General features: G+C 39.5%; 1 protein-coding gene across 1 annotated transcript; it reads left to right on the forward strand.

Moving 5' to 3' along the window:
• Window positions 1-5,845: 5,845 nt before the first annotated feature.
• Window positions 5,846-24,622, forward strand: LOC148421452 (guanine nucleotide-binding protein subunit alpha-12-like). The gene is made up of 6 exons (XM_088419633.1): window positions 5,846-6,551; window positions 11,664-11,882; window positions 22,075-22,125; window positions 22,209-22,409; window positions 22,807-23,013; window positions 24,172-24,622. The coding sequence occupies exons 1-6, from the start codon at window positions 6,246-6,248 to the stop codon at window positions 24,331-24,333; spliced, it is 1,146 nt and encodes a 381-aa protein (XP_088275759.1). The 5' UTR covers window positions 5,846-6,245; the 3' UTR covers window positions 24,334-24,622.
• The last annotated feature ends 1,978 nt before the right edge of the window (window positions 24,623-26,600 follow it).

Consider the following 26,600-nt stretch of genomic DNA (forward strand, 5'->3'; position numbering starts at 1 on the left):
TCATAGCGAGGCTCTGAGGTCACGACTGGCCTTCTGGCCGCCGCACCGCTGCCATTGATATCCCATTTTGAAACGGTCCACCTCAGCATCCAGCTAAGAGCCCACAGTCTATTGTACCCCCAGTCTAAGTTATTATTGTCGCTGCCAATTTTTCACTGTTAAGCTTTTCGGAGCGGCTGGCAGTGAGGTCAGAGCTCCCACATCAATACCGTACATAGTCTACACATCTTATATGGCCGCTGTTGACCTCGGACGCCACAAGTCTTGTCATTGGAGAGTTGTAATAGAAACCGTGTGAAAAAAGAGCAGAAACATCGGCGAAGGAAACTTTGAAGGAAAGAATGGAAACGCGTTTTCTATTACTTTTGGATTTACAGGACAAGGTTGTATCGGATTTTTGATGATGTGGGGCCGGCATAACAATACTGAAAAAAAGAATTTGCACTGATTTTCAGTTAGTCAATCCCCCGCCCCATATCCTTCAAATGAATACAAAATGTCTCCAGTTGTTAGGGCTTCATTTGTGCTGTAAAAAAAAAAATGGGGGCTGGGTGAACTCTAGAAGACCTAACTATTAATCTTTTATAACTACAAAAGAGTAGCAACATAAAAAAAAATTGTTTGTGGCACAGACCAGCACACACAGAGCATGGCCATTAAAATTTACTATAAGCAATGCTTACTTTACCAATTTCATTCATATTGGAATAAAGTCGGCCGAACAATTACGATTACCGTATTTTCCGCACTATAAGGCACACCCGAAAGCCCTATTTTTTTAAAAAAGCTGATGGTGAACCCTATAATCAGGTTTCAGAGTTTAGAGTTAATATTTGAGTTATTATTGTCATTACTTTGAGTATTACCATATTCTGATTGAAATTTTTTTTAAATATGTAATTAATCGAGGGTGCACCTTATAATCCGGTGCGCCTTATATATGGAAAAAGTTTTAAAATATGTCATTAATCGAGGGTGCGCCTTATAATCCGGTGCGCCTTATATATGGATCAATATTGAGATTGGAATTGGTAGATGGGGAATGAAGTGATAAAGTAAGCTTTACCTGTTTCTTTTGAGTGTTTACAGTTGAACAAGGTTGCTCATATTGACATGGACTTATTATTGTTATTATTTTGAGTATTTCTATATTGCGATTGAAAAAGTTTGAAAATATGTCATTAATTGAGGGTGCGCCTTATAATCCGGTGCGCCTTATATATGGAAAAACTTTTAAAATGTGTCATTAATTGAGGGTGCGCCTTATAATGCGGAAAATACGATATATTAACTTGACATGAGCATGTCACTACTCTTTAGGATTATGGGGAAAAAAAATATTCGCATTTAGCCCACAAGTATGTTTGAAAATATTTTCCTAAGCACATTTCCCCCCCCAAAAAATCTTCCTGTTGGAGCTCCGGTGCAGCAATTTTCCGTATAGACAGTGTGGCTGGGTTAATGTTTACAAGCTTGAAGTCAGTTCTTGCTTTTATCGCCTCTAAACGACGGACACTAGTTGCCCCCTCTACTGGTGCAGACAGTCATCCATTTACAACTGGCGCAACTTACGACTGTTTGTCATTGTTTACGGCATGCTCGTATTTTGCAGGCTTGACTGCTTCTGGCTCCGTTTATTTCACTGGCCGCTAAGCTCTAGTAAATTATGTCCGGCAAGAGAACTTCTCCTTTGTCTATGCGGAGGTCTGAAAAAGGACAAAGGAAGTCCATCCATCTCCAACACTTGCATAAAAATATAGTAGAAAAAGCTAAGGACACTGGACAAGTGATTCTATTATTGCACTCGACCACAGACTGATGGCGCTCACTATTGTCTTGTGATCAAATCCCAGATGGGCCTTTTCTATACACTTTACTTTGACCTTCAAACATGGAACTGATCTTATTTTTTAATAAAATTGACCAGACAGCAGGGAAAAAAAACCACAAGGTAGTATATGGTAATAAGAAAAGACAAATAGTATATACTTTTAGGAAACTGTATTGTTTAAATGTTTATCCTGAAAGTTAGCAGGCAGCCATCTTTTTGTGGTGGCCACTTGTTGCTAGGCAGATTTCAAAGGGCCCACTCAAACCTGGCCCATTCAACTGATTGAATTACAATTTAATACATACACAATGGGTAGCATATTTTAAAGTGAATGACCGAATTTCAAGGTTTTTTTTTTTTTTTTAAATGAGATTCAAAGCTGGAAATAGAAGAAGAATAGTCATGTCACACCACGCAACAACATAACATAACACACCACCAATGCATTACATGGACCAACTTCAAAATAAAAAAAACCAATAATACAGGCTTTTATTTTGAAGTTTCTCCCAGGAGCGCCGGTTGCATTCGAATTAGCTTGAAACGGCCAAGTTTGTGGTAGCTGCCTGAGAATCAGATCTATGGTGCATTCAAATGCAGTTTGGCATAATAGGCAGAATAAAAGTCAATTAATGCATTAGAAATTAATAACTGTAATACTACTACTACTACTACTACTGCCAATAATAAAAACAATAATAATAACAATTAAAAGGAGAATTGTTATTATTGAGTAAAAAACATTACTTCTGCTCTCAGCGTTTAATCTGCAAATAAATGCTCCACGAAATTTGAATTACTCAAATGAATCAATGATTCACAAAAAAAAATTATATATATATATATATATATATATATATATATATATATATATATATATATACACAGTATATATATATATTTCAAGCCTTGATATTCACATTTGTTGCAATGCACGTTTAGCATAGCCCAGCATAGACTTATTGATACCAATCCCTCTTGCTTTAGCATTGCTTACTGTCATTTTGATTTTTTTTTTTTTTTTAAAAGCCCATTTTTGGTTTCAAAAAGAAAGGCCATCATATAGAAAACAAATAAAGGTTAGTTGTAAATGGAACAAGTCTCGTGCCAGTTATCCCGCTAGCTCTGATCCGTCTGATGTCTCTCATCCCCTGACAGGTCGACGCACGTGATGCTGAGAGGCGTGCGGGCCTGTCACTCAAGCCACTTTGACATTTTAGTCAGGTATGGCGGGGGGGGGGGGGTCTGTTTGATGCCGAAATACCTTCAGCAGACAATAACAATATTTCATCACGATCACAGCAAAGAAAGGGTGCAGGGAGAGGTCGAATGGGATAAACATAGTTCGGGTGAAGACGCAAGATGTGTTGTGATGACTTCTTTGGCGGGAAAGAAAGCCAATGCATGTCTTTAAACCTCTCCTCTCTTATCGGTGACGTCTATTCCTCCTCTTCTTCTTCGTCTCTGACACAAGCCCTCTCACTGCTCAACATGGCCTTCCACGTTCATTAGCATATAAATGACTCACGCAAACACATGCGCGGTTAGGCAACACAGCCATGGCATTCACAGTCGCCTTGCAGGAGTGTGTGTGGGAGCGGGTGTGTGTCGTGGCAAGCCTGATGAGAATGCTTTTAGGTTAATTATACAAAACCAAGAGGCAGCTGCAAATTGGGGGAATTTGCCTTTGAGCTCAGTTTGACTTGGATTCAATCTGCGGTGCCTCGAAAGAGGATGCGCCGTCTTTTCGTGTGCGCGAGAAGATCGTGGTGTTCTTTGCTTCTCCACTCATCTTGGTTCATTAGTGATCTGACTGTGCCCTCCAAGAATTATAGAAGAGACAGAAAGTGACAGCGCCTTCCTCTGTTAACCCTCTCCAATTTCTCAAATCTTAGCCAACAGCGCTCTCTGTGGCCATGCAGTGAAACAACACTCAGGTCTTGCCACAAAAAAGTTGGTGCATTATTGTGTGAATGATTTCAGAATTCACACGACCTACCTTTATTTGTATTATTATTATTAGTAGTAGTAGTTTCATTATTATATTATTTGATATTTTTATAACTTTTATTTCACCATATTTTACCATTTAATTTCTTTTATGTTTTTGACCGATTCAGATCATTTTACAGTCAAAATATCCCAAATTTTCAAACTTCATGGGCTATTTTATTCTTATTCCTATCTTTGACAGTTTTCCCAGAGTTCAACATTTTGCAGCCGAAAAATACCCTTTCGTTTTGAAAAATGACCTTACTGCTTTCCTTTCTTAGAATTGCGATTAAATATGTGATGATATAAGATTCAATAAGTCCTCTTCAAAAGTCTTGAAAAAGCACAAGGAATAAATCAATATACGTTACCATCAATTATATTGGATTTATCATAATTAATGTATTTCTCAGAGTACAAGTTGAGGGTTTTTTTTTTCCTCTTTTTCAACCCCCATATTAGGGGCGCTGACTTAAAACTACAAAACTCAAAACACACTTTTTTCTCATATTTGTGTTTCAATAACACAATCTAATTAAATTAAAATTATTGTATATATATATATATATATATATATATATATATATATATATATATATATATATATCTACTATTCTATTCTACTATATCACTTTAACTACTGTAACGATATAAAAAATACATTTGCACTCATTAAAAGCCTCCTTTAAAATAACTATGTTGCGCCTAATGGATGGTAGACTTTGTTGTCTGTTATACAAACGACTAATGTGTAAATATGGTTGACATCCTGATGAAATATTTGGCGGAGAGACTTTTGAGTTTGACAATGAAAAACTTTGCACACAAAAGCGCTTGGACCTTGACTAAGGACAAAAGACACATAAACATCAAAAGCATTTGGCCCACGCTCATAAAAACTACAGTAACCTTGTGTTTGTGAGACACTTTTACATTTCATTGGAGACTCTGCTGAGGTCTTCATTGGGGCGCTATAGTAGCAAAGGGTGTCTTTTTCCATTTCATTCATTCAAATTCTCAAAGTCAGGCCTTGACTCTATGACAAGCTTGTTTCATTGTGTATTTATTCTCTCATTTTTTATGCGTTTTGTCAGGGTTAAATCTTTTTTAAGAGAAGTTATTTGGCCATGCCATTGAGGAGGACAGGCTGAGGTATAATAAAAGCTAGCGATAGCTAAAATCCACCAATTATTTGAAAGGAATGCCATCTGTAGAACGAATGTCAAAAGAAATCTGTTTTATTGGTAAAAACCTGCCTTTTACAGAATGGCGCATTGGCAAAATATGAAATATCAATACTATTGATACAAGTCAAATATTGAAGAACATCCTGTGTAATATTTCCATTAAAAACCATCAAAGTCATGCCGTGAAACATTCCATGATTTAAATTGAAAAAGGAATATTTGAAATAAGGTGAGAGCTACAAATCCCAAATTAGAAATGGCAGCAAATTTTCTGTAATTCAGTGTACTGTAATCCATCAATTCTTAAGATTTTTTTTCTATCCACCACTCCTGTGACATTATGATTTCTGTCCTTACAATTTTTTTCTTTATTTATACATTATATATTCTATTTATTGTTATATTAAGAGTATGCACAAATAGGAAAAGCGCTCCCAATTTAACAATTGTTTTAATTGTTTAATTGCATACATGTGTGCAATTAATAAAGGCATTCTATTCTATTCTACAGTAATCTATTTTTCTTCCATCCATCAATTCATCAATCAAACTGTTAAAGAACATTGGAACCCAAACCTTTCATGGAACATAAGAACTGGGCCAGGCCACAAGGAAAACTGGATTTATCTGTGTTTCGCCATCCTGCTAAACTCCCAAATCAAAATATGAAGAAAAATGTGTTAAAAAAAAACGCACACACAAAAAACAGTATGCGTATATTCGGAGGTCGAACACGTGTACGGACGCCCCCTGGTGGTAAGCACCGGTAACGCTTCCATGACCTCGGGCTCGGCCGTCCCACCACCGCCCCCTTCTTCCCCTGGAGGAGTCGCACCCTCCCGGCCGTTGCCCAAGTTCACCACCGCTGGCCGGCTGCTGTTGGGAAAGTTTGGGAAAGCGCTCTCGCCGTTTTGTTGGACTTTACTCCTTTTTCATCCTTATTTTCCGACCACAGATGCACATCAAGTGGATTCAACTCATTTCGTCGAGATTTAAACTTGATTTTTAGGCGCCTTGCGATTTTTCTTGACGTTTACATGGCGCGCTGGAACCCAGACTTGTCGTGTCTGCGGTTCCCCGATCAGACGACAACGTTCCTCGCCAGCTTCGAGTGCTGAAATTAGCCATTTATCCCCCCCGAAAAGGACGCTTTAACTTAAATGTAGGACAAACAAGTCGAAACCGGTGGGGCTTACGATGAACTTTTGTCCGCTGAGGGTCCGCTGAAGCAAAGCATGTCGGGAGTGGTCCGCACCCTGAGCCGCTGCCTGCTGCCGGCGGAGGCGAGCAGGGACGCGGGCGGCAGCAAGGAGAGCAGCCGGGGAAGGGAGCGGGAGGCTCGCCGGAGGAGCCGCGAGATAGACGCCATGCTCGCCCGGGAGAGGAGAGCCGTGAGGCGGCTGGTGAAGATACTGCTGCTCGGGGCCGGGGAGAGCGGAAAGTCGACGTTTCTCAAGCAGATGCGCATCATTAACGGACAAGAGTTTGACAAGAAAGCGTTGCTGGACTTCAGGGACACTATTTATGAAAATATACTCAAGGTAAGATAAATATTGCGATGGAAATGTAACTTCGGGGTAAAGTTTGCATCGTGCTGATTAATAACGGCTATTTGAGTTAGAAAATACACATAAGTGAACTTCGGAAGAGCTTTACTAAAAAAAAAAAAAAAAAATCATAAAATGAATGTATTAATTAATCGACAGCACCTGTCAAAATACCCTAACAATGTTTTCTCATTATTAATAAAATAATCAGATTTGTAGACTCACACGAAAGTCATTGACAATATGATTTTAGGACTTGATGAATTGAATTGATGGTAAACAAAAAAATTATGAATCAAAATAAATAAAAGTGTTATATATATGAGATTCCTCAAAGTAGTCACTTTTTGCACAGATTTTGCACGGATATCTGCTTTGCACATCTGGAGCTTTTCTTAGCTTTATGATGTGGATGATTCTTTATGACCTGGAATGACTCTAAATTCACAACCGTGCGTTTTCAAGAGTTACCATCATAAAAATCTTGACCTCTGGATGTGCTTGGGACTCTTTGAATTTGAAGTGTGTACCAATTTTCAACTGTAAACAAAAACATGTATAATTGTCATTCCGCTTATAAGAATAATTGTTTGATGGTTTGACCTATATGATCGTTTTGTAGACATACACTTAAGTCATTGATAAGATGTTGAAATAGTGATGTAATTATTGGGTAAACAAAAAAATATGAATCAAAATAGAATCTTTAAATCCTCAAAGTAGGCACAGATACCAGAATTTTTTTCTCAGCTGTATGACATGGATGATTCTTTATGACCTGGAATGACTTTAAATTGCAACTGTGCATTTTTCGAGAGTTATTATCTTAAACTTCTTGACTTCTTGATGTGCTTTGGGCTCTTTGAATTTGAAGTGTTTCCCAAGTTTTTATTAAACGGTCCATCAGTTCATTAGAACAATTGTTTGACCTACTATTGACATCATCACCGTCACAATTAGGCACCTTTTGCACAAATACCATCTTTCCACGTCTACATAGCTTCGTCCACCTACTGATTTGTAGATGAACACGTTACAAGTAGTCACCTTGTGCACAGATACCACCTTTGCACGTCCACAGTTTCTCATCTTTATGATGCAGATTTTCATTTATGACCTGGAATGCCTGCGCATTACCAAGAGTCAATATCTTATTTGTATTGACCTCTTAAAGCGCTTGAGACGATTTGAATTTGAAGCGTTTCCTAAGTTTTGACTGTCACTGTATAAAATTGTCAATCGGTTCATTGGAATAATGGTTGGTCCCACTATCTACATTATCCTCCCACTACAGAGCGGTTTATTGACACAGTGCATATTTTTATCCTCGTGTGTGTGTGTGTGCGCATGTGTGTGTAAATGTGCCTTTGTTTGCTGCCAGAGCCGGCCCTCCTTGACTGGCTAACAATGCCAGACTATTCCTGAGGGATGAGAACATCCGCTCAGCCCACGCCGGGATAATATGACGCCTCCAGTTAGACCAGCAAACCAATACAATGCCCCTCCAACTTGCTATCATTCAACTGGATATTCCCCCTCCAATCAGTAGATAAATACACCTGTAGAATACCTTCAATGCTATAGAATTGTGAAACGGGGTTGACGTATCATCCTTTTGAACTTTGTGCAAGTGTAATCTGAAGTGACCCATACTGACTTGTTTAGGACGCCTCAAGCGAAAACTCTTTCACTTTCACATCTCTTCTAGATAACACGTTGCAAGACAAAAGTTGTGGTTTCCTTTCCAAGAATCATCCTGCCTACTCTTGGCAGTTATTGTCGCAGCCTAAATTTGTCGACTGATGTCGAAAGCAGCGGTTCTCAACCTTTACCCTTTGACAAGTGCAAAGCAAAACAAAAAAAAAATTAAAACAGGCCATCAGTGTTTGGTTTATTCAACCCTTTCAAATTTCGTTTGTAAAAAATAATCAAACTTAAGTGTCCTCTTTTGGATCGAAGAAGAAATCTCATATCAAAATGAAATGACTTCATTATTAATAAATATAATAATAATCAATATAAAGTGTCAGACCTATTGTAAAAAAAATACGTACTAAAAACGTAAAAATACATCTTTGGGATTCAATGAGTTAATAGTAATCAAGGTGATCGAAGACTCGTCTGTAGTTAAAGTAAACAAGGAAATATTGGTGTAGAATTGTTCAAATTCCAACTTTTAACTTCAAAGCATATGCTTATTGAACTGTTCAGATTTGCATGGTGTTTATTAGCTAACAACAAGATGCAGCACATTTTCGTTGGAAAATTCACAAAAAATTTTGCAAAAAACGATGCATCAAAACATTCCAAGAGAATTCTTTTCAGCTCCATCTGAAAATTAAAAGCGATTCTTCAAAACGCACCATCAAACCTTTTCCGAGCAATATAGCAAATTCACTTTTACAACGTCCGGCAGACTTAAGTGTAAAAGATTTTAGAGTGCCATTTAAAAGCACAGTCTAAATATTTAGCAAGAAGAAACCTAATGCCCAAGTAGATTTTTAGAACGTTATCTGTTCCTAAAGGGAGATTATGAGTCAGCGGAATACCTCTTTGCTGTCAGAGATAGAAAACAGAGGCCCATCCAAAGCAAATACAGGCCCCGTCTCCGCCAAGCAGGCAATTAAAACAAAAAGAGACGCCGTGAAACAAAAAAAAAAAAAAATAGCACAGTGAGGCTGACAAGCTGCTCTTCCTCCTGCCATGTAAAACAGCCAATAAAACGATTACACAAGCCGGGTTCGTTCTGCGACTTGAGATTCCGAATAACCGGAATATTGCTTTTGTATTTTGACGTTGGAACTAGCAGCTCTCAAAACCGCAAGGCAAATATTTTTTGGTCAAATAGTAAATTACCTAACAGGGTTAAACAAGGAACAAAAATATTGCAACAAATGTTCCGACTCATGGTCGCATATTTCAAAATTTTCTATGTATTTGTCAGTGTTACGGCATGCTGTGTGTCATACTAAGTGTTGGACTTTGCGGTAAACAGCGGTTCAGCTGCGGGGCGTCTGTGTTTGTTTAGGTTTTTGTCCCGTCCTTACACACACTACTTAGTCACAGAGGTCACCGGGGGTCATGGCAGTCAGATCACCAAGAATGCATGCAAACCGCAGCTCGGGAATACATCGGAAGCCGTTTCTAAACCTTTGTTTTTCCTCCTCTGGTCATATTTTGAAACGCCGCGATTGATGAATCGGCAGAAGAAACCGACAGGAGACTTTCGCGGATTTAAGCGGCTCGTTTTTCCGTAAGAGCGACGAGCGCTTAATGAAACTTATGCTCTGACCTTTAGAATGTCGTTATATTAAACATGCTGTAATTAAATTCTCGGCCGGGAGGTACGGAGGTAGAGTGTGATTGTAAATGCATATGGTTGTCGATTAAGTTCAAGCTCCACAAAGTCCGCCGTCTGACTTGCTTGAAGCCTTTTTCTCTCTGAGACGTATACAAGTCACCTTCAAGTGTGATTAGTTGATATAGTCTGAATCTACTGGAGACCAATTCTACACTATTGCATGTACCACGGAAAACATATAAACGCTGATTCAGTTCCTAGTCTGCCGGTGATGTGGGGAAACACTAAGGCAGGAGTGTCAAACCCATTTTTATCGCGGGCCACGTTGTGGTTTCTGTCAGCTTTTAACCAAGTTTTAGAGTTTGTTGCACAGTTTTGAGATCAGAGGTCGGTAAAAACTGTTCAAAAGAGAGATTGGGAACAAAAAATGGCAGTTTTTTTCCCTGCATAACTTTTAAAAGTTGAAGACAATGGGCAAGTTAGGTATTTTAGCTAGAAACTTCAAGTCAAATCAGCATTTGGCGGGCCACATAGAATGAGATAACAGGCCACATCTGGCCCCCAGGCCTTGAGTTTGACACCGGTGACATAAGCAATAATGTTGCTTTTTTTATACAAAGCAAAAAAAGATGTTTTCATTTTGATTCAACAAAAATAATCAAGGAAAATCAAGGAATATTTAAGGTTGAGAAGCTGATTATTTGGACAGTTTTAATCATAATAAAAAAAGATGTATTTATTTATTATACTGGTATTGATAGATCGATATAGGCAAAAATAAAATTTTGGTTTTCACCAGTCATTCCGGAAAAATTTAAAGTAAAAATGCAACAAACATTTATTTAAAAGTTTGATTTATTAAAAAATAAATCCTATGAAAATATTTAGACGATAATTATGTAGTTTTTAAGACACAATTCCGCTTTACTATCACAATGAACTCATTCAATCCCAAAGACATATTTTAACACATATTTCATGAGTCTAGGCATTAAACCATATTATTTATATTTGGTCCACCCCTATTATATATAGACCAGTAAAGTAGGCGATTTAATGGCACTGTGGCAACAGAGCTGCACTGTTTTGTTGATTACAAGGCAGCTTCACTTCCAAATGATGTTCATCAAAGGTCGCTCATTAAAGATAAGACAACCACACCAAGGGTTTGTGTCGGTTTCTTTGATCCCATGATCAGACCTCCCACAAGAAAAAATTAAATAGACAAAACAAGACTGCATGAATGCATCAGTGTTTGGCTCGCTCTCCAACTTCCCAAGTAAAAGGTTTCCCTGAAGGCAACACAAACTGTCTATTCCACTGGAAGTTGTAACAAAGTACAAATACTTTGTCCTTAAGTAGAGTTTAAAGGGATGTATACTTCTAAAAATCTTTTTTTTTTAAGATCACCACTTTTATGCAGTTACTTTATAATCATCCATGTGATATTTTATTTTGGAACAGGAATCGAACGAGGGAGAAACCATTTTCCTTTCTCATTTTTTTAAAGTCTTTTAGTTGCTCCTGAATTATTAAGAAAACTATTAGTAATTTAGATGTAAACAGTTAAAAATGCATCACGTTCTTCAGTAGATTAAATAAGACGTTTTAGTAGCAAATTTCATTTTTAGAATATCATGTGGGCCACTTACAAATGGACTGAGGGCCACAAATGGCCCCCGGGCCATAAACTGGACACCCCTGATTTAGGCGATATTTTTTTTTAATTGTTCATATTTTTCATGTTTAAGTTATTCATAAATAAATTGTTGATGAATTAATGAATGGCCGTTGTCTCCCCGCAGGGCATGCGAGTGCTCGTGGACGCCCGCGACAAGCTTGGCATCAGCTGGCAGAGCTGCGAGAACGAAAAGCAAGGCATGCTGGTGATGTCGTGGGAGGGACGGGCCGGCGCCGTGGGTGTCGAGCCCGGCGAGTTCCAGCTGTACGTGATGGCACTGAGCGCGCTGTGGGCCGACGCCAGCATCCAGCAGGCCTACGCCAGGCGCTCCGAGTTCCAGCTGGTGAGTCGTGCGGCGGTCTGTGTGAACCGCGCCGCCTGTCGCTGCAGGGTGGCCGTCATTTCGCTTTTATCTAACGCCGTCATTCATAGAGCGAACCCGGAAATGTTTTCGTTTTTAATGTGATTTAAAGGGGCGATGTGTAAGATTTCGACCGTTTTTCATTACGGACAGCAGGAGGTGCTGCATTTAGCATTGTCCGTAGCTATAACAGACATGGCCGCCTCCGGAGGAGTGCCACCCCCCCATGTAATATCAATTCATGATAACCTATAATTATATTTCAAACACACTGTTGGTCAATAAGAACGCATTGATTTGCAAGGTTTTGAAATTTATAATCATTTCATTGATTTCTTTTGAATGGAAAACGCTCTAAATCTTACACATTGTCCCTTTAACCTCCAGGACCCTCACCGCACTCTGGCCAATGGTAGAAACCAAGGGTGTTTTTTTTTTTTTTTTTGCTTTTAGTTAACTTTTGAATCCAACTATGTCGCTCATGTTGTGCTAGCTAGTGCTAAGCTAACAAATTCGGAATCAACCTTCACGTGTGAAGTAGACATGCTAACCAGTTTGCTACCGCGCCACCCTGTATGTATGTATGTGTGTGTGTGTAACTCGTTTTTATCATGAGCCATATTGTAGTTATAGTTTTAGTCGGAAGGCCTTTGTGACTGTGAAGTCCAATAGATTTTACACATTTTGAAATCCAAAGCCGCTGGAAACTAAAAAATTGTTTGTGCTAATTTAGTTGTAAATACCAGTTAATTTGCATCTTCAAATATTTAGAAACGTTCTAGAGTAGATTCAATAAAACCTATTAGTAGCAAATTTAGTTTTTAGGATATGTCTTACAAACTGATTGAGGGCCGCAAATGGCCCCCAGGCCATATTGTGGACACCCCTGATTCAGACAATGTTGAACTTTTTTCATATTTTTAATAGTTGAAAATTAAGCTAAATTTGTGTCGGGAGGGTAAAACGATGGCTAAACTCAAAGTTAAACACCCACTGAGAAGTCTTCAGCTTTCGTTAGTTAACAAGTTGGGACAGAATGAATCTTAATGTTTTCCGGACAAAAAGCTTCCAGAAGCAATTCATTACCAATCAATTTCATACCATCGATCAAACCGATCCGAGAATATTTTTGTAGACCTTGTTTTGAGTCACACTGGAAGAGAAAAGGGTCTTCCCCAAAAAGTTGGAAGCATACAAGAGTCCAAAGTAAAGAATCAGAGGTCTACTACCGTCTGCTTTTTCCAGTCAGATAAGCATTTCCCCAAGAGTCTCTCCCACCCTCTCCTGTCTGCCCACAAAGAAAGGGAGACTCCTAAAACTAGCGTTTTATGTTCTGGCGGGGGGAAAAAAACAGACTTGGAGAAGAACTGGAGAAACACTTTGCTCAGCAAGTAACCATGACAGTGCCAACAAATCCTCTGTGATGGAGCGGACAGATGCTTAATGGCAAGCAAAAGGTTGAGTTTCACGGAAGGATCACAGACTATTGTTCTCTCGGCTCCGCCGGCCGACGATTTCGGCCGCCGCTGCACTTTTGATTTCCCCCGCGAGTGGATCTTTTCGCCACGCGGAAGCGAAGCGCTCGGCTGAAGAGCTCGACCTTCTACCTTCTTACGCATTTATCAGTGACAAAACAATCTGGAGTCAGACAGAAAGTCACTTCCGTCTCGCCCTCGCAAACTGTACTTGCCGCGAGACGTCCGCCAACAGCTTTATGTCACGCCGCCTCGCCTTATCTGAAGGCCTGCGCTGATATGAGCAGTATGCTCCAGCTGCACGGCACCACAGTCAGCTCATTTTTTTTTAACCCAGCTAATTTGAAGTTCCTGAAAAGTGAAAATAAAATGTCTCCTAATTTGCCGCACCACCAGAATAAAATTGCTAACTAGCACGCTAGAGGTGAAACGACACCTCGAATGCCTAAATGGTCGAGGGATTTTTTTTTTTTCTCCTGCTTCAGGTATCGGTTTATTTAGTGTACTATGTCAGGGAAAAGTCGAGCTGAGCGTAGCAAACGGAACATGTCGCCTACGCGGTGAGAAGGCCAACTTCAAAATAAACCTCGCTTTCCCAAACAGCATATGGACATGAACTCTTTTAGAGTCAAGCATTATGAGAAAAGGAAACATCTGGAGGGCCAGTATTTTTAAGCATTTTCACTCATTTTTCAAGGCCAACAGATTATTGTGTGCTATGTCTGTGTAAATATAGGGGGGAAAATTTCCATTTCTTTGAATCGCATGTAGGTAATAGCTATGTTGTATATGTGGAAACACTGCCATCCAATGGTCACAGTCATCACTACAGAGCTCAATTGGGATTATATTATTGTCGCTAAGCATTAGTCAAGGGTGTCAGCTACCCTCCATTAAAAAAAACCTATTTGACGAGAACTTTATTATTTGTTATTGTTATTACTATTTTAAAAGACGAGCATTCTCGTCCATGGCACTGAAAGCGTTAGTGCCCAGGTACACTTTTAATTTGAAGTCGATCCTGGCAGCGTCTCACGGTTGACTTGACTGTACTACACTGTACTGAAATCATGTTTAATTTCTAGTTATGCTCATCAAAGATACTAAAAGACGACTTTATATGCGAACATTGTGTTATAAGATAAGAGTTTTATTGTCATAAGCATAGTAATACTACACAATGAAATCCTTATTCTGTTGCCAGCAATTAGCGACGGCTTCAACGTTCGCAGCTAGCTTATGCTAGCAGTGTTAGTAACTAGCAGCACTCAACTTCCTCTTGCTGTTCCTACTGATCACTTTTGACATACCAGGCATACTCAAATGTGTTTTTTCCAGTAGGATATTCAAATACCAAAATATTTGAAAGCTGCAGCCCTTAAGTCTGCCATTACCTATTTTGTTTAGATTACTTTTAAATGCAATATTGGAGACTTTTGTTGATAATAGGGTTGTCACTATGAAATCTTTTTTAAAATCAATTATCCCTTCAATTCTTCTATTAAGTAATAACCCCCCCACCGCATCACTATTTCGAGTTGTAGTGAGTAGGAATAACTACTCATTATTTATCATCTGCCTTATTAGATGCCAACAAAAACATGCTAACTGGTTAGCAATTGCAATCAGTATTAGTGCACTAGTGGTTACCATTTAAGGCCAAAAAGCACAAAACGTTTAGTTCACACATACATGAAGTTATATGTACTCGGAGAAGAAAAATCTACAAATAGCGAGCCGCGCACCGGTGAAAGATTTGAAACGGGATTCAGAATGAACGGAAAAAGGAGTACTACCAACCGCCACACATATTATACTTATGGATGAAACAACGTGTGGAAAAGCAGCTGTACCAAAACCCGACCTTAACCAGAATCCTCTTTATCATAAATGCATGCTTATTTATGAAAATTCTCTGCCCAAGGAACAGTGTTGGGAATTTGTGTCAGGCTGAAGGATACCTCAGTCAACGGGAAACCGGAGGGGGGCATTGCCACATCCTCTCTCCATCTGTCTGTCCAGCACTGCCGAAGCGGATGAGTTATTTTTTGTTCACTATCTTCTGCTGGCCACTGACCTGTCCTTAGGGGTCATTTTAAAATAACCGCAGCCTTTTTGGTCACTTGTTTATACGACAGAGACCCAAATCAGAAATCTGTTGAAAATTCATTGTGAATTTGGGGTTGGGAAATGTTGAATGTTTGATACCAATTTTTTTTTTTTGCAGACTAATACCAACCGATATCAACTCTTGAGTACAGTAAATTTCGGACTATAAAACATGACTTTTTTCCTCATACTCATACTTTGAACTCTGCGGCTTATGGTCTAGTCACTAGACCAAAAAAAAAAAAAAAATGCCGATAAGACACACTAAACTTTAGTGTGTCTTATCTGCATTTTTTTTTTTGACTGGCTACCAGGGCCATTCTCCCACTGAACAAAGGGAGACAGACACTATCAAAGTATTGATTTTGATATTGAACTGCTATTTTACTTGACACCAGAGGACACTTTCCACTAGTAAACACAGCCAGGCGTGTTACTGTTATGTTAGTGCAGTATTCAAACAATCTTAGTGTTTCTGTGACATGTTGAAAATATGTTTAAGTGCTGCTCTTATTTCTAATTGCACAGGCCTTTTCAGCCTGTTTTGAAGGCATGATGTTGTTGTAACCAGGAAGTCTGAAAAAAAGTAAAAATAAGTATTGAAAAAACTTTCACATACCATCCTTCTGCGTGAATATCTGATGTTACAACCTGTAGTTTATATTCCGGTACGCTCTGTAGATGACAAAATTAGTTTTTCTGTAAATTTTTTGTTGTTGAGGTTTATAATCTGGTGTGATTTATAATACGAAAAATACAGCGGTCATTGATACCAATAGTATCAGTACCTATGCTACTTTTGATAAAAAAAAAATAATATTTTCCTCAACAATATCCTTTGCGAGAAAGAAAACCTAATAGATGTCTCAAGATATCGGACACAGGCTGCCTGAATACACGCTCAACATCCAATTGTTTTGTCTGCACAAGTATCCTACAGAATCGTTATCTGATCCGAGATATGACCAGAAGACCGCCGGGGTCATGCCGGTGCATGTTTTTCACCCGCTTTCCATTTTGTCGCATTTTTTTTTCCTCCACTTCCTGACACGATGAATTCACAATGCTGTCTGCAACAGATTTCTAAAGTCATAATGCGTGTCTGCCAAGGGTTTGTTTGCCCCCTCCTCTCTCCCGCTCCTCTCCCGCGGAGGCTTTTTTCGGTCGGCTTTTCCCAGGCTCGGCTGGACCCGAGCCACAGGCAGACACCGCAGAGAGGGAGTGAAGAGAGACGCCGATTTAGAAAAGAAGGCAAGGGGGTTGGGGAGAAGGGAGAAAAACAAACCCGTGCCAGGCATTTTGTTTACTTGCAGCCCTGTGACCACACCCTGATAACACCCTGCTTGATATGGCCACCAATCACAGAGAGCGGTTTTGACCGACACCGAGTCCTGTCGGGACTAAAAACGTATGATGTCGTCTTTGGAGACGAGCATCGCGTAGATGTGTGTGTGTGTGTGTGTGTCAGAGCCTGAAACAGATGTACAAAAGCACACACTACATAATGGTTTACTGCTGTGGTGTCACTGTATCCTGTCCCGGCACAGTTTTAAACAAACATGAGAGGACAGAATCAGTCGGGCCGGTGGGAAAGTGGATGACACAAAATTCCGACTAAACTTCACAGGCGTGGAGGCTGCAGGGTACAAGCAGTACAGTGCAGGAACATTCAACATATTGGATTTATAGTGTGTGGTTCTGGTGGTACAATTTGGAGCTTTTTGGGGCAGGCTTCATGGCGGTATGACAAGGGGAAAAAAAAAAAAAAAGAAATGCATCGTCAGGCGAGAATTAGTCCGCTTCCAAAAGTGGGTGAAATCGGATATGTTTCGATGTCTGCCAATTTGAACAGGACTGCGACTATCCGGTATTTTTAATTCGGGTATTCGAGCATTACCGTAAATCCAGAATTGTAAGCGCTACTTTTTACTCGTGCTTTGAACCCTGTGGCTTATAGTCCGGTGCGCTTTATATGCTGTTTATTTTGGGGGGCACTCTCCCCCTAAAAAAAGGCACATTACTGTTGTGTTAGTGCAGTATTCCAGCACTCTGAGTGTGTCTATTTTAGTGTGTATAAATAATTTTACATGGAAATAATTTTGCTGTCAAATTAATTAAAGATCATATATGAAGTTTTTACTGATGAAAATTGCTAAATAATTTTAGCATTGCTTTAAGCATTGAGCAAATTGGCTAAAGTTGTGGCCAGCTCTGCAGCTGAACTAATGAGGATTGGGCACATGAACTAAATACAGGTTTAGAGGTGGAAAAAAAAGAAAAAAAACAACTTGGCCATTTTCCGAATTGGGTGTCGTCAGGATCATTCCACTGTGGTTTGCAATTTTGGTTTGCAACCATAGTGAGCAGCCTTCTGGTCTCCCTTAAAAAGTCCTTTGAACTTTAACTACGTTGTGCTCAAAGTTTTGTCGTAATTCGATTCAAGGAATTTTACGAAGCGGTCAAAATCTGTACTTAAGATCTTTTGCTTGTTAAAAAAAAAAGCCAAAATTACCTTCTGGCATCGTTACTTTTTCCCAATTTATCACATCTCTCAATCTAATGGCTAATTTTTACTCCATGTCCAACAAATGACAGTTTTAAAGTTCTCTTGAAATAAAGCGGAGTTATCCATGATTGTCACAAATAATAATTCCAGATAACCCTTAACCTGTTATTTTTTCCTCTTTCAGTCCCCAGCTCATAATAATCATTTTAGCAATTATTATTCCCATACAGAGTAAATATTGTCCGTTCCATTAAAAAAAAAAAATGAAGGAATAAATAGAGATTTAGTGTGTTTATTGGCAAGGGGTCATTTGTTGGCCATATACGACTGTGAGTTAATACATCATCGTTGGGGTCAAGCAGCTTGTTGGTCAAACAATAGCGGCGCGCCCTGTCTCACTCTTTCACACAGTCTCAAACACACACACACACACACACACACACTCAATAAAGCCACTAATCTGAGCATACGTGCCATGGCCACATTCCTCTCATCCTACTCAACCGCACACAAGCACACACAAACTATAGTTCTATTTTCATCTCCAATTATGCAGCAAATGATATTAAAAGTGTCATTTTTCACCTTATAAACTAGATTTGTGATTTTATTGTCTCCACTACATCAATAATAAGGACGAGCAATCACTGCTGATGGAAGTGTGTGTGTGTGTGCACATCCCTTCATCTCCGGGAATTCCCCTCTCCGCCCCCCCCATCCCCGACCCCCTCCCGTCCATGTCCTGCTTAGCCAATGGGAGCTTTGCGGCTTTGTGTGTTTTCTAACCAGTGTGACATTGCAGGTCAGAGGCAGGGTCATGGGGTCCTTTCACCCCCGGGTCGATGCTCGACATGTGCGGGCCGCTGACACTGATTCGTTTCAAAAGCCACTTTAATCAATCTCTTGCGTCGTCGGGACAGGAAGTGGCAAAGCTTGCTAAGATGAAATAGTGCCGTGTGTGTGTGTGTGTGCGAGACATCTGAAGTGACTTTGTATCTCAGTTCTCTCGGACTCACTCCCTCCCCCATGTCTCTCGTCACTGTTTTCACACACACAGCTGTTTCCTGCAGCATATGTGTGATTAACGGTGCGAGGGAAGAACGAGATGTTCCGTTTCAATAATCCAGTCAAACGAAGATTTTCAGGTTTTTTTTCATGCATTTTCTGTGTGAATGGAAGTTAAATTACTTTGCCATCTTAAAGGACTTCTTTAAGATTACTTTTTAATCGTGTCGATACAATTATAAATTACTTGCGTGATGCATGCAGTCATTTGTTTATTTTTTTTATAATAAAACAATGCCTCGCTAGCTTAACGCTAAGCATTAACATGCTAATTGTTAGCATCAAGAGATATATCCAGATAATGTTAAATATAGACTAAGACAGCTACTGTCTTCTTCTTGTCTGTTCGGCTGTTATACTGCCCCCTGGTGACCACAACAGGCACACCAGAACCCGCCGCAAAATGGATTGAAGCGTTGAATCATAATGCACAACTCGTTTAATTCTTTTCATTCAATTTAATTATTATTACTCTTTACAGTGTAGCGTTTAATGGAGTGCTATTTTCCTTTAATTACATTGAAAATTGCGTAATGCTTCCCTTAATGTACTTTTGTTCCTACTGCAGTTTCCGATCACACACAATTTCAAATGATTCATGTGGACAAGTTCCATAAAAATAGTTTTAATTAGTTGTAGTTCTGCAGGGTATAAACACTGCATAATGACTTGAAAAGGTCATAAAATATTGTAATAGTCATCCTTCTACTGCCTGAAGAATGATGACTTGACAAAAAGTGCAAGTCATTATAGGAGGTTCAGTCTACCATCAAATCACATAAATGAGAAGTTTTGAATGACTCTCTGTGTTCTAGATTATTTCCACGTTTGTTTAATGAGGATTTGCTACAAGGTGTCCATGGTTTACGATTGTAATAAATTTCGAGATTACATGCGACATTATGAACTAGTTAAACGCAAGAATACGTAGCACAAAAATATTTACACGTTAATATATACTGATTTTTAAAGAGTTTTAACATTAACGTTTATAGCTTTGCTCTTAACTTCCTTAAATGTCATCATTAACTCGTTCAATCCCAAAGACGTATTTTTACGTGTTTTTCATGAGTCTGGGCATTTAATCCCAGGTATTTATTTATTTATTTATTTTTAGGGCAAAGGAAGGTCAGAAAATAGATGAGTTAAGTCGATAGTACCTCCAGTATTGTAAACATGCCTTGTAAACAAGCACGCTGCAACTTTTACAAAACTTCCAAGATTTAGCTCATTACCATCCAAATCTTTGATTTTTCAAATTGATGAATTAATCAAATTAGTGCGATTTATTTCCCAGCCCAAGAAAGTATATTTTTTTTCCATGCTAATCATGTTATTCTTACAATATGACTTTACTCTAGAGAAAAATAATCTCTTAATATTTTTCCCCTTCTTTAAAATGGTATACATACTGGCCATACATGGATATGACTAATCATGATGACAAAAATATTGTTTACATTTCCAAAATATACACTTTTTCATTAGAAATCTAAACTGTTTAATAATTATGATTTTATGGTTTGTGCTTACTGTTTACTTATTAATACACAACATGTTTAACGTGATAACAAAACTTTAACCTTGAGAAGTCATAAAAATATGCAAAATTTTGCAAGCTATGACTAAAAATGCATACATTCATTCAACTTTTTAACTTTCATTCTCGTGGCCTCCATACGCCATCATACAAAGTACTACTGAATAATAATAACATTGGCACAGTGAGTCATATCTTGCATGATGACAATAAAGATATTTCAAGCAATTGATTCCAGGAAATGCCACTTGGGGAAATGGCATATATTATAATTTTACAGTTAGCAGATAGTATGAAAAATGACCGGTCAATATGCATGATCTGCTCACGGTTCTCGTTACCACAAGACGTTCCTGCGCATTATACTGTTCGGTACACAAAATGCAATTACGACACTACACGGTTTAATTAAAAAGTGGGTCAAGCGGTTGTGGCTGACGTCTCATGGAGTGAGTCCACTCCACTTATCTCCGTTCACAATGTAGGAGCAGCGCGCACAAAGGAGGACATTCTCCAGCCCGTTCTCCTTTTTGACATTCAAGCTGATTATTAATTAGAATGCTTGAGCGCATCACACGCTTCTTGTCTTTTGTTTGCGTAAAAGCCAACTGGGCTTTAATCAAAGTCGACAATATCCGTGGAGGAATTGGATTTAGATCACACGCTTGGGGCGGACACGTGGAAAAACTTTCGTGTGCGTGGTCGCTTTTAGAAATCAACCCATCACATTTTTTTGTTGATTATTGTTTCTCCTTAGATTTGTTGTGTTTCTTTTCTATTCTTTAGACCGGGGGGGGGGGGGGGGGGGGTCATCCCTTTGTTGCAGCTCTTCGCGGTTTTCCCCTAGAAATAAAATCCTGTAGCCAACACCATAAATTACGGTGGACTGATGTTTTGGTCCTGAATGTATATTTTAAATTGCTGTCAAACACCGTCGCGTTACGCACAGCCTAAACATTATCTTTGACCTTAAATATAGGAACTATAAAAAAAGATAACTGTGCTTAAACACTAAGTCGATTATAAATGTTAAAAAAGTGTAAACGTGCATGTACAAAAATAAGATAATTGTAAATGAACAGTAACCATACCGTTTTTTTCCGCTATATTGTAAATGTGGTTTACTGTGATTGGTTTTTCTAGGTATTTTGTACGTACTGGCGCTGTCGGCGAGTCCAATGGGAGCAAATCAGAGTTCAGCGTCTTGCTCAAGGGCACTTTGACATAGTAGCTCAATTTCTATCATCGGAATTTCTTTCTTGTTTCAGTCTTGGAACTCTCCCATCTCAATGAGGTCTTGGTCTGGGTTGGTGGGGTCTTGACGAGAGCGCTAATGACAAACCACAAATTAATGTCAAAGACAGTTTGTTTATCTACGCTAATGTGATGCGGTCATTCGGTGCTGCTTGTTTGGATTTCATGGTCTGATGAATTCCATTTTATGTCTCAAAATTTGTTTTCCCCCCAATTTGTCTGCAGAGTGAGTCGGTCAAATACTTCCTGGATAACATGGAGCGCATTGGTCAGCTGGTGAGTCACCTTTAGTGTCAAATGAAAAATCAGCCATAAAAAAAAGAAAATCTGTCCATAATCCCATTTTTCTTTCTCCGCAGAGTTACATCCCTAGCAGGCAGGACATCCTTTTCGCCCGCAAGGCCACAAAAGGCATCGTGGAGCACGACTTTGTCATCAAGAAGATCCCCTTCAAGATGGTGGACGTGGGCGGCCAACGCTCGCAGAGGCAGAAGTGGTTCCAGTGCTTCGACGGAATCACCTCCATCCTCTTCATGGTTTCGTCGTCCGAGTACGACCAGGTACTAGACGCCGAGATCATGTGACCCCCCCCCCCCCCCCCCCCCCCCCTCCCCCCGCCTTATGAGGCAGACAGTGGCGTCTATTATCCTGCAGCGTGTCCTTTCCAAAAACCGCTAAATGGACAAAAGACATGAGAGGTTTTGGAAGCACAAAGCCATCTTTGTGGTGGCCTTGAATAAACTCGACTGTTGCCTCAGCGCTGGCTCGTTTTCCAATACGCAGTCAGATGATGAAGACTGATTTGTTGATTGCTGAGCGCCTACTATTTGTGGGAGAGTGACCGGGCCATGAGGATCAGAAATTGATGTACCATTAAAGTCTATTGAAATGCATTGGGGGAACTAAACCGATATTTCCCAAAAAAATTCTTGCCACAAAAAAAAATGTTGATTTCAGGTTTTGATGGAGGACCGCCGTACCAACCGCCTAGTGGAGAGCATGAACATCTTTGAGACCATCGTCAACAACAAGCTCTTCCTCAACGTCTCCATCATCCTCTTCCTCAACAAGACCGACCTGCTGGTGGATAAGATCCGCACCGCCGACATTCGCAAGAATTTCCCCGAGTTCAGGGGCGACCCGCGCAGGCTGGAGGACGTGCAGGTACCGACTGCCCGCCTCCCACTACAAAGTCAATATTTGGCAAACATACACACACACGCACCGTATTTTTCAGACTATAAGCTGCACTGGTATATAAGCCGCGGTAGCAAAAATTGAGCAAAAAAAAAAAAATTCAGGCATGGATAAGCCCTACCAGACTATAAGCCGTAGGTCGTAACATCAGATCTTTACGGAAAAAGGTGGTAGATGGAAGTTTTGTTTTTTTTTTTAACTTTTTTTTGTTGCCTGCTTACAACGAAAACAATATCCTATCTTCAATGCATATTTTTGGAGTGTGGGAGGAAGCCAAAGTCCACAAAGACAACTCATGCGGGCTCGGGGAGAAGATGCAAACTCCACACAGGAAGTCCGGAGTCAAGTGGATCTGAACTCTCGCCCCTGAACTGTGAGGCGGATCTTCTAACCACTGCTCCACCGAGCCACCTTAAAAATAAACCGTGCAATGGAAATGTATTAAATTTCCCTTGCGTCTTTGCACCATTACTACTCTTTAGTGGAGTCAAATATCACCGATATCACAAGTGCTTCATGAAGCTTCATTTGTCTATCAGGTAGACAAATGGACAAGTGAGTCGGTCTGAGAAAATAACTGTAGGGAAAGAAGTTTACTGCTTTAAAATATAATTGAAAAAAGTAAAAATGGAAAAAATATTGTAACTGGAGAAACATATACAGTGTAATGAAAAAACTAATGACTAACGAAAAACCAATAACAAACAAAAGCATATTGTTAAATGAAAAATATGAGTAAACAGCCATATATAATAAACAAAAACCATACTGTTTCGGTCATTTCAAACCGAATATATTCTAACTTTTTTTTTTCAAAATGGTTCTCGTTTTCAACTAGAACTGCATTTCTTAGGAATGAGGTGAGAAACTCAATGCCATTTCACACTGGTAAATAATATAGCCGAGGCGTTCGTCATGCAAACATGTGGGAAACATTGTCGTTCTACCACCAGAGGGCAAAGTGCTTGATTTGACATGTATAGTAGCCGGCTTTCTAAATGTTAATATCGCCAGGATCAGCTTAATTAATCGTGGCAGCCAAAATCGTGCTAAAATTCGATTAATTGCGCAGCCCTACGATCTATAAAAACACAATGAAGAGACACACACTGACTGTCCCCGCAGGCGTTTCTGGTGCAGTCGTTCAGCCGTAAAAGGAGAAACCGAGGCAAGCCGCTGTTCCACCACTTCACCACCGCGGTGGACACGGAAAACATCCGCTTCGTCTTCCACGCCGTCAAGGACACCATCCTGCAGGAGAACCTCAAGGATATCATGCTGCAGTAACACTCAATGCATTCTTGACTCCTTTTCAAGTGGGGGGGGCTGCCTGACAGGGCTGGCCTGTATCAACATTAACCTGCGGAGCGGTTTAGTGGACCCGCTGAGTGGTTCTAACGAAACCTGCGGAGCCGTGACCCAACCCATTTGATACATCTTAACACGTACCGTATCGATCTTTGCGGATTGGAGTCACGAGCTTCCCTTTCTTAAAGCGCTGAAAGTGTTTTGCTTTTTATGGACGTGGAAAGGACTAATGACAACGCAGTCACTAAATCAAAACTGGAGGTGTGTGTGTGAAGGGGGGGGGGGGGGGGGGGGGGGGGGTCTGCGTGATCCAGGGTTAGGGCCAGTGTGGTCATATGCTGTGTTATGTGATGAAGTTGCACAAGTGTCCTGTCGGTGAACTTGTAGCAAGAGAAGAGATGGGGGAGGGGGGGGGGGGAGCTCTCGTCCGCTTGTATTCATTCGATAATTCATTCGTTAAGACGAGTGAGGCCAACCTGTGCATCTCAAGAGTTCCTTATCTGTGAATTTGGCTTCTATCAGTGAAAAAAATCTTAAGTCAAGTGCAGATATTTGTCTTGAAAAAGACACACAGTCACTGTCATCCTGTGAAATATTAGCACATTAGGCCATTTTAGACTTTTTTTTTTTTTAGGGTAGGGGCTGAAAATAAATGACGGTTGTGTTACTTATCATGCTTTTTATCTCCATTTTTTGAGCAGTGCAAGAAAATCCGCAATGGATCACAGTCATGGCTTTCACCTTTTGACTTTACTCACATTTTAAAATTCGGATGTTTAAAATCAAATACCTTGCTTTAATGGAGAAGTAAATGTTTAAAAAAAAAAAAAATCATGTTTTGAAATAGATGGCCTTCCCGCTACCAACCAATTCAATGTATCCCATTTTTAATGGACGTTCGATCGTTTCAATCCGTTTTCCACCATCGTGCAAATTAGTTGAAAAGATGACAAAATCCAAAATTAACAACCTGAGATAACGTTGCTAATTTGTACTTTGCTTTTGAAAAACACTTGTTATTTTTGACTCCTCTAGATGGCGCCCTTTGTTTAAATATAAAGGTTAATGCGATTTAAAACGTATTACACCATCAAGAGGAGCAAAAAAAGTCAAATGTGATTCATGAAGCTTGATTTTCCCATCACAATACCTCCCCGTATGATTATTGCAATATCATTAAAAAAATACCAAGAAAACAAAACCTTTGACTTCAACGTTTGTAATCATTTTTTTCGAAAGTCATGTTTTGTATGGACAATTTTAAAAAGTCCGCACACCCCCCTGCTTCAAAGGGTTAATGAGCACTTCCACGTCTTGTTATTGAAAGTATTAATATCATATAAAACAGTTGCAACTGTGTAATTTATGTTGGTTTAGAATTGAACCGATGGCCTTTTTTTCCCTGCTCATATTTCCTGTATATAGAAGAGTGTAAAAGTGTTCATCACTGTGTGTACGTGGGGAAAAAAAAATGATACCACTTTGTAACGGCAGCACTGTTATTGTTCCAGTAACCCACTCGCCACCCCTTTGTTATTTTTAAATCATGTTGTAAATAGGTGTCGTCACAGCACTGGATGCGTGCTTCGACAACAACAAGGACAAATTGGAGTGAGGGAAAAGGAAAAGGATGGAAAACAGGACGGAGGACATGTTGGGAGGCTTGCTTCAAGTCTTGGTGCCGCTCCCTGCTTTTGACCTTCTGCTTTTGTTTTTATTTCCCCCCCTCTTTTTCAGTGCGTTATTGGCTCTGTGTTTTGTGGTGAAATACACTGCCTTTTGCCCCTGTTTCATGCTTCATTTGTGTTTGTGTCTTTGTGTGTGCCTAAAAAAAAAAAAAAAAAACAAAGGCAACCTTGGCATTATGCAAACAAAGATTAGCGCCAAGGGACGAATTGAACTGTTCTGACAATGAAATCACTAATCATGCCACCTCCCGCCCTAAAAAAAAGAGATAGATAGATAGATAGATAGATAGAGATAGATAGATAGATAGATAGATAGATAGATAGATAGATAGATAGATAGATAGATAGATAGATAGATAGATAGATAGATAGATAGATAGATAGATAGATAGATAGATAGATAGATAGATAGATAGATAGAACAAAGAGCATTTCACACTTAGGCCCCTAATGCGCACGTACACAGGCTTTTTTTTCCAGAGCATTTAAACATAACTAAACCCATCAGCAATTATACATGTAAAAACTTAGAATAAGTCATAATAATTTCAAATTATT

This window comes from Hippichthys cyanospilos, chromosome 7 (assembly GCF_059441005.1).
Source record: "Hippichthys cyanospilos isolate Australia breed blue-spotted pipefish chromosome 7, RoL_Hcya_1.0, whole genome shotgun sequence".
Classification (NCBI taxonomy): Eukaryota; Metazoa; Chordata; class Actinopteri; order Syngnathiformes; family Syngnathidae; genus Hippichthys; species Hippichthys cyanospilos.

Excerpts from the sequence above, each read along its gene's own strand:
- LOC148421452 (XM_088419633.1), top strand. The coding sequence starts at position 6,246 with ATGTCGGGAGTGGTCCGCACCCTGAGCCGCTGCCTGCTGCCGGCGGAG. Across the intron at positions 22,126-22,208 it reads TGGAGCGCATTGGTCAGCTG|AGTTACATCCCTAGCAGGCA; the intron begins GTGAGTCACCTT and ends CTTTCTCCGCAG. Across the intron at positions 22,410-22,806 it reads CGTCGTCCGAGTACGACCAG|GTTTTGATGGAGGACCGCCG; the intron begins GTACTAGACGCC and ends TGTTGATTTCAG.